The sequence below is a fragment of the Cyanistes caeruleus genome, chromosome 3 (assembly GCF_971803275.1).
Source record: "Cyanistes caeruleus chromosome 3, bCyaCae1.hap1.1, whole genome shotgun sequence".
Lineage (NCBI taxonomy): Eukaryota > Metazoa > Chordata > Aves > Passeriformes > Paridae > Cyanistes > Cyanistes caeruleus.
Genome location: NC_141703.1, coordinates 28,333,574 through 28,342,462, shown reverse-complemented (window position 1 = coordinate 28,342,462; position 8,889 = coordinate 28,333,574). Strand labels below are relative to the sequence as shown.

Genomic DNA, 8,889 nt, shown 5'->3' with positions numbered 1-8,889 from the left:
GTTTCTCTTCCTTTGTATTGTTTCCTTTTGATGTTACTGTCCTGCCAGCATGCTGTTGCTGACAGTTGCTGCTGTGGCAAACATGTAGCAGAAATTATGCTACAATAAAAGGTATTATGTATCCCAATAGAGAACAAAATTAAAGCATGCCCTACTAGAAGTTGAACTTCTGACTTTCAGGAAGATAGATAGCTGCCTTTTGAGTTGTCTTGACCTCCTTACTTGCTGAGAAGAAAAATATTTTGGGCTTGAGTTTAGACCCTATGAACACATTTTTATCAGCTGCAGTCAGTTCAGTGTGTGTTTTCACACACTTGTTCATTTTTGCTGATAGTTTTCCCGCTGACTTCAATTAGTAAAAGATTATGTTGTACAGCAGGGCTCTTCTGAGAATTGTCTGAACTTCACACCCCACAAAATTGGATGCAAAAAGGGTTGTGTTTGTATGCATTGTGTTTCTTCAGAATGTGAAAACATTTTTGTAAATATTATGTAAATACAATTAAGCCACAATTGAAGTTTTGTTTTAAATAATTTTATTTTGAAAAATACAAAGTGCAGTGTAATGTAAACTAACTGTGATACTGACACTGTCAATCAGAACTTGTACTTCACACAATGATCAGCTAGACATGCAATAAAATGTGTATCTGTCATGAAGCACTCCCACTGTTTCATCATTATCTCTTTGTGGCATGTCACAAATCCATGTACATTGAAACACACTCTACTTTTGCAGTCTTTCTACAGACTTGACAGCACACACTAGTCACATAGCTCAAGAACACTGGGGTTACACCAGCCTTATGAAAGGCCTTTTGAATGGCCTTTTCCATTGATTTCAGCGGGCTGAAGGCTTCACCCTGAATATCCACCTATGAATGTATTGTGTGTGGCCATTGTAATCCTTGAACTGTATTACTTGCTTGTAACGGGAATATTTGTTAGGAAAAATAAAACCAAAAACCTTAAAAATAGTATGTTATGTCAAAAACAGCCAAATAGTTTTACATCATGAATTTTGCATTAGTTTTTGCTACTGGTAGAAATCTTAAATATCGACACTGCTATTAGAGATTTTCAAGTTGTTTTCCCTCCAGGTTTGGAGAGTATAAAGAAAAATGTTAAGAAATGTTAATATACAGTGAGACACAGAGTGGCAAAACTAACTGAACATCCATGTGTTTCAGACTATATATTGCGAGCACGGCTTTCCTCCCTTCTTCCTCACCTCTTAGTTTGAGCTTTAAATATCCTTTCCACATTCAGGGCAAAGGATGTCATCCCTTTCTGTGAGGAAGCCACGACCCACCAGTGAAAGGGAGCACTTCTTACAGTTAAAGCAATCATTATGCCACTGCCGTTCTTCAAAAGAGATGTACTTGGTTCCTCCAAGTCCTGTTCGAAAAACAAAATTGTTCTGTTACAAGAAAAGAATAGCAGGTCAGCCATCAGGTCATGCAGACTGACATGGATATCAGACATACAGCAGTGACAAAATGCCATTGTGACAAATCTGTTTGTTGCAGTGCTAATTTTGCCACCCTTAATCTGTAGTGACTAAGATTTTCTTCCTCAAATACTTCTGTTGCTTTCAGCAAAGTTAATGAGCAAGGCTCTTATCCCTGGTGATAATGGCAGAAATGAACTTCCAAGGGATGGCCCTGCAACACACAGCAGAAGAAAAGCAAAGCACCTGCCTCTGAACAGAATTCTGGTAGTTTTTTGCAGAATGCATTATGGTGCCTGAGCATAATTTATGTTTTTTAGAGGTGCATTTAGATAATTTAAAAATAAGTCTGTCATGTGTCATGACTTGATTCAAAGCTCTGAAGGATGAATTCCTCAGGAAAAGAAGCAGTTTAGTAAAAAAGCATTCCAGAGTTTGAGGCTATGGCAGTCATCATCAGGTATATTGAAATGCCTCTTAGTAGTAATTGTCTTTTGCATAACCTCAAAAATGAGGAGCTGGAGTAGCTGGAGTAGCTGGAGTTCCATGAAAAAGTTTAGTTGGGCATCTCTTGTAATAGTTCAGACTTTTTGTTTAGTTTTGCCTTTAGTAGCAACTCAATACATAAAACTTCCACAAAATGCAAAGGTACCAGCCATGAGAGACCTACCACTGATTGGGTTTGTGCATCCAGCACACTTTTTGGAGTAGAGGTTGCAGAAGCAGCTCAAGCAGTATGCAAACTCATCCCTGGAGGTAAAGCGCTGTCCAGACAACTGCTTCTTGCATGCAGTACACACAAAGCACTCCTTATGCCATGGCTGCTCCCGGTAGGTCACACCTCCTGTGGTGATAGCCTGTTTCAGGAGAAAAAAGACAAAAAAGTGTTTTCTTAAGAGAGGCAGGTTTGTATTTTGATTTGGTAAAGAGGAAGGGTGATGAGATTTTAGTGGGTGGGAGGAGGAGGAGAAGAAGGCTTAGCAACAGCAAGATTATAATTTTGCTTGGAGTTGACCTTGAGAAAATAATGTAAGTGGTTTATTGTAATTTCCTTATTTATAAAAAGAAGCCCCATGCTTAAAGTATTTTATTCTGCACATATTGTAAAATCTCACTCTCAATTGTACTCTGTTCTTCAAGCTACTCTTTGTATGTTGCTTTTTGTATGCACATACTAGAGTTTGTCTCATTGCTGTTCCTTCACCTGTTCCTTTCTTCATGGTGAAGGAATTACCTGATGTGCTTCAACTTCCCTGTTACTTTCTTTGGGAAACACTAGTTTATTTTGTATCTCAGATGAAGTATTTACTTTCTGCTTCTCCAGACTATGTCAGTGAGTTTTCTCTTACAACTGGAACTGAAATTATATCATCTCTTAAAACCAGTTAAGACTTAATCTTTTTAGGCATACCAAAATGAGATATTCTGCCTACTTGGATATAAAATGGGATGGACTTCAATCCCTTAGGTTTCCCGTAAGCAAATAAGAGCTCTACCTTCTTGCAGTGGACGCATTGCATGGCAAACTGCTTTTCATAGCAGGGTACACAAAAGTTTTGATTGTCCTTAGGGATGAAGCTTTTTGTCCCAATAGGCTGCTGGCAGCGGTAGCAGATAAAGCAGGTCTCGTGCCAGCTGTTGCCCTTGTATTCCATCTTCCGAGTACCTGTAATGAGACCAGAGCATCAGCTGAACTTCTGGGTGAGATAGATTCAGTTCATAACTCTTGATTGCTGGGCAGCTGACTGCCAGTCAAGAAGAATTGCAGCTATGAGCTAGAGGTTATTTCATGTTCCTACCAGCTTTGCATGACATTTGGTACCATTTTAGGTTTTTGGAGAGCAAGTGGTTCTTCTCCTGCAGAGAAGAGAAATGTTTATTGCAAATAGCTATAGCCTAAAACAGCTTTTTTGTGGTTTTTTGTGGCAAATAATGAATTCCAATGCACAGGAAGATTTAAGTGAATGGGACAGAAACCAGTGTAAGCTGCTGTTAGTGCTGAGTGGAGGTAAGGCCATTCCTCATTAAAGATTAACCTCATTCATTCCACAACAATTTTGTTTCTTTTTCAAATAGCAGCAAGGTACCTGGTTAAGTACAGACTCAAGGAATAAACTGGGCTGGAAGACACCTTAAAGATCATCTAGTTTTAAAGTCCCTTCCATAGACAGGGACACCTTTCATGAGACCAGATTCTCAGAGCCTGATCCAACCTGGCTTTGAACACTGTCAGAGATGGGGCATTCCATTCTTGGCAAACATCTTTCCTCCTTTTCAATAAAATATAGTCACTATCTTGAGACAATGGATTATTTCCTACCTGCTCAGGGGCTTTTTCTCTTGTTCTCATTGAGAACATTGCATTGCAATGGTTTCCAGCTCAGCAACACCATCCTAAATGATTTTCAACCTTTCAGTAAGAAAGAAGCTTTCTCTCTGTTTTCAGCTGAATTGAAAATATGGTTGAAATGTGGAATTTAAACAATCCTTTATTGAAAAGCAGAAAAGTGGTATGGTTGTTAGGAAATAAATGCACTCCTCTAGAACAAAGTTCTAGGGTTCAGAGAGTGTTCTTTGTAGACTCAGTCCATGGTATGGCAGGTGGACTCTGAGCCATTCCAGGAAATTGGAGATGAACTATTATATGGATAAATTTCTTTGCACAAGGTATGGTTTCCTATCTACCATACTATGTACCAGTTTGAGTCAGAATACTTGATACTGGCCAGAAGGATAAACAAACAAATGTTGTTCCTACAGTTCTGCATCAGTCTTGGAGCCTGTAACAGCAAACATGAAGTCAAATACTTGGAAGACTGACAAGCTGATCGAGTTGGCTAATGATGAAGAACCACACTAATGCCTTTGATGCCAATTCTGCCCACCCTATTTCTGCAGGGTGAAGCTTCACCATTCTTCCCTTTCTCAAGCAGTTCATCTTTGTTTACTAGTTGCATGTTTGTCTTCTTTTATGATCTCATTAAATTCTGCTGAGAGGCATACTTCAGGATTTATTTGGTGGTTTATTTTTTGTTTTTAATTGACTTGAATCATTAGTAAGTGAAGTATTAATTATCTTTCTTTCTGGTGCTTACATTCTTGAATACTTGAATCTGTTCCATTCTACAAATTTTGCCTTCTCTGTGCTGGTAACTTCCTACATCATGTCAAGGAGAAAACAAATCAGTCCTTGAAATAATAATATTCTGGAAAAATGAGATGTGGATAATTTTTTTAATAGTCTAGAATTTTATTTTCACATTTTCAGCTCTGCTCTTTGGGATGCTGTTGTCACTGTCAAAGCAGGGAGAGCCCTGTTTTGTTAGCCACTAGACTGAAGCCAGCATGAGTTGAGTTTGCAGAAGGACTGAAAGACCAAGCTTGTAATCACCTATATGGGCACATCATGATAAAGCTTCATTAAATCAACGTTTTACGTTTAGTGGCTCAAAGCAAAGGTCAAGTTTAGCATTAACAGTCTCCATAAAGGGTATCCAACCACTTGCTGGTTCTTTCAAAATGAATTGTGCTTCCACTGGTGACCATACTCCTCTGCTGTAGCTCCTGTACTACCACGGTGTGCTGAATAGGAAAACCATGCTGAGTGTACTGCTCTTCCAATGTGCTGGCATCTCTGCTCTCTTGGGTAAGCAGCTAGAGACCAGTGGGTAGTTGTAAAGCTTACAAAAATTAATTTCTTCTCTTTTGGGTTATAAGGGAAGAAGGGATTCTGTGTCACTGAATCCAGCCTCCATTACTATAGATCAATGTATAGCTGCCACAGGCAAAAGAGATCCTTTCAGTAAATCACTGACAATGGCGATGAATCCAATGAACAGTTCTAAGAATATATATGCACATAAAATTATAGAATCATAGACTTGTAGAATAGTTTTGGTTGAAAAGAACCTTTAAAGATCATCTAGTCCAAGCCCTCACAGTAAACAGGGGCATCTTCCACTTGATGAGGTTGCTCAGAAGCCCATCCAAACTGACCTTGAATTTTTCCAGGCATGGGGAATCCACCACCTCTCTGGGAAACCTGTTCCAGTGTTTTACCTTACCCCCTCATTATAGAAAACTTATTCCTTATATGTAATCTAAGTCAACCCTCTTTTACTTTAAAACTGTTACACTTTGTTCTATTGCAACAGGCCCCGCTGAAAAGTTTGTCCCCATCTTTGTTAAAGGTCCCCTTTCAGTACTGAAAGGCTGCAATTGGGTTTCCCCAGAGCCTTCTCTTCTCCTGGCTGAACAATCCTAACTCTCTTGACTTGTCTTTGTAAGTGAAGTGCTCCAGCCCTCTTTGTAGCCCTCCTCCAACAGTTCCATGTTATTCTTGTGCTGGGGTCCCCAGAGCTGAATGCAGCACTCCAGGTGGGATCTCTCAAGAGCAAAGTTAAGGGGCAGAACCACCTCCTTTGACCTGCTGCCCACACTGCTTTGGATGCAGTCCAGGATACAGCTGGCTTTCTGAGATGTGAGTGGACTTTCTGTGTCATGTAGTTCCAGCTTTAAAACTAGCACTGGCTATTCCCAAGCATGTCAGTTTTTATTGCTGTGTCAGCAAAATGGGTGCATATGGAATAGTAGGAGATGCCTAAACCCAGTCATAGATAGATAGGGTCATCTGTTTTTAAATATTGTTTTCTTATTTCATCATCAAGCCTTAATTTTTACACCTCAGGAGCAAAATATTGTTGTTTTCGCCTTTTATCTGAGATGACCAATGTCAGAACAAGCTGACAAAGTAACTACTAATCATTACAGAGTGTGTACAAGGATTCTTCAAACTGCCATTTAACATTTTATTTCTGCAGTGATAGCACTTCAACTTTAAAGCCCTCAAATCATCACAGAATACTATAGTATTGATGTGAGAAGACCAGGTTTTATCAATCTATTACTGTAACCTCATGTTTCATGGTGAGAAAGAAAATAGCTCTTTCCTGTTTCTTATCTTTGTTCTCAAGAAAGACCTCAGAGGCACTTTGACCAATATTTCATCTGTTTGAGAGAAACTAAATTTAAAATAATTAGACAAAAAGTTTCATGTGAATGAAAGTTCTTCCATGAGCCATTTTGAACATGACATGTTCTGGTCATGGAAATGGCCTAAAATGCACCCTCACCAATTTTTTACACAGTTCAGCATGACTTAGTAGAAACAGTCAAGGAGAAACATTTCTCACAAATGTTGATGAGTTTGGGGTTGATATTTAGTCCACAGAAATGAGCATCCTAACCTGGCATAATAGTCTTCTTGCACTCATTACATTTGGAAGAGTATTCATTGGAGTAACAGTCAGTGCAAAGTAGATGTTCCTCTTTTGCAGCAAAAGGTTTGTCCACCAATGAATTCTTGCACTGGAAGCACTGGAAGCAGGTTTCATGCCAGTGGCGGTCCTTGTAAGACAGATCCTGTGGAAATCCAAAACCAGAGAGTAAGTGGAATGAATAGCTCGCACAACTGGAAGCTCAGATAATGCAAACACATCCAAATCTGAACTCCAGCCAGGAGCTGGGGCTAATTTGAAGAACACAAAATGTTCTGGTGAAGGTGAACTTATTTTGCTGTAATAACCAAGAGCAGCTCATGACAACTATCAACCCTTTTTCAGTTCAAGGTAACCCTTTCTGTATGTGACAGAGGAACAGCTAATTTCACTTAGGTATTTCCTTTGAGAATAAAGCCCCGCTTTTGAATTAGATTAAAACTTGCTAGCCTGATAGGAATGATAGACTTCCCCTACTTGCCTTAACTATTGTTGATTTCTAGTTCATTTCATATTTACTCCTGAACAGAAATATTTTTTCCCAATTGCATTCTGGTATTTTTTTGACAGATTTGCACCAAGGGTGGAATGAGGCTGATCTCTTTGGGTTTTTTTCACTACAATAAATTTTTACTGACTCTTGTGTTTTGCTTTACCTATATTTCAGATGTGGATTGTACTGAAAGGTACGAGATCACATTGTACCTGCATCCAGTGATCCAGAGTTCTGGCCAAGGGATTAGTGTGGGTGTGTTAGTATTTAAAATATTCTTCACAGTGGTTCCTTTTATTATTTAAAAGAAACAGTCCTTCTCAAAATTGGAAACTAAAAGGGTGGATTGTGCTTTTTAGCATTTAAATTAAGGTGGCCTGTTTGTGTAACACTTGAACTATGTCTTTGGACTTCAAACAAAATAGAGCTTGGATGATTACAAGAAACAGTGTCTACCCCAAAATACAGAGGCTCTGGTTTAGGTTGGGAGTGTGAAAGGCCACAATTGTCATGAATAGGGAGTGTAAAAAATCAGCCAAAATAAGTTCTCAGGTTCTAGCTCAAGATCTACTATGTATTTATTGCAGGCACTAAACTAATTGGGTTAACTGAAGGAAAAGAGTGAGTGGTAGAATAATGAATTCCAATTTTTCACTTGTGTGAAGCATCACAAAGGGTTTGTACCTGATCTGGCATAAACTGTACAACGTCAGTCAGAGCAGTCACAGGTAACTTCAAATGTGCAATCTCAGCCCAGAACAAACAAAAGATACCACAGATTTAGCTTAACCTAAAACAATATTGTGTCTTTGGGAGCCTTGTTCTCATAAACAGCTAGCAGGAAACACTGAAATAGTTTCATTCAGCTCAGCTGATATGTGGTAGCTTGTTAAACTTCTTTCAAATTCTGTCAGAATTTGACCATGCAATTAAGCATTTCTGTTTGGACATCTGTGGTACTCACCTAAATCTTTTGAATCATTGTGAATAACAATTGATACCCAATGTGTCTTTCATCTCTGAGATTTCAAATTCAAACCAATTTTCTTTGAAAGTTACTTATGGTTTTTTTCTTCCCTTTAGGAAGACCTCTCTTTAGGTGAGGTCAAATAGCCTAAATCTGGTCTCATATTATATTTTCAGCAGAAAAAACACAATATACACTGCTTTCAAAAAGAACTGAAATTTGCCTTTTAGGAAGTAGAGCAACAGATCTGATTTTCTTTCTCTTGCAGCATGATGTATTCAATTATTTTTCCTCACTAGCTGTCATTTCCTAGTTTTGCAATTTTCAGCAAGCTATTTTCTAATATTCAAAATTCATGTGCTGATGTATTCTTATTTTACCACTGAAATTATACCCTGAAGAAAGTGCATGTCTTTTAGAAGAGGAGTAATGAAGACAAAGACTAGGTGTCAATGATGAAAGATTTGATCCCTGAATCAGTGATGATGGCAAGATTTTATAGGCATTAGCTGGGTAGGTGACAACAGCAGGTATTTCATCATGATGAAGTCATGAAGCAAAGCTACAACAAAAAGTACCCAAGATAAAAAGTGGATTGAATAATCTTTAGTTACTCTGGATTACTATAACTATTGTCATTGAATGTAGAGAGAGTCCTAGATGTTTGTCTTTGTCAGTAGAATATTAGACTGATGAAATGGAT

At 38.5% G+C, this 8,889-nt stretch overlaps 1 protein-coding gene across 6 annotated transcripts in view; it reads right to left on the bottom strand.

Moving 5' to 3' along the window:
- Positions 1–519: 519 nt before the first annotated feature.
- The window catches only part of FHL2 (four and a half LIM domains 2), a 37,672-nt gene continuing 29,302 nt past the window's right edge, over positions 520–8,889 (bottom strand). For all 6 annotated transcript variants that reach the window (XM_023918207.2, XM_086880337.1, XM_086880336.1 and 3 more), the window contains 4 exons: positions 6,697–6,871; positions 2,947–3,116; positions 2,121–2,307; positions 520–1,398 (listed from right to left, as the gene is read on the bottom strand). In XM_023918207.2, the coding sequence (XP_023773975.1) occupies positions 1,247–1,398; positions 2,121–2,307; positions 2,947–3,116; positions 6,697–6,871 (684 nt within the window). In that variant the 3' untranslated portion in view covers positions 520–1,246. The remainder of the gene's footprint in view (positions 1,399–2,120; positions 2,308–2,946; positions 3,117–6,696; positions 6,872–8,889) is intronic.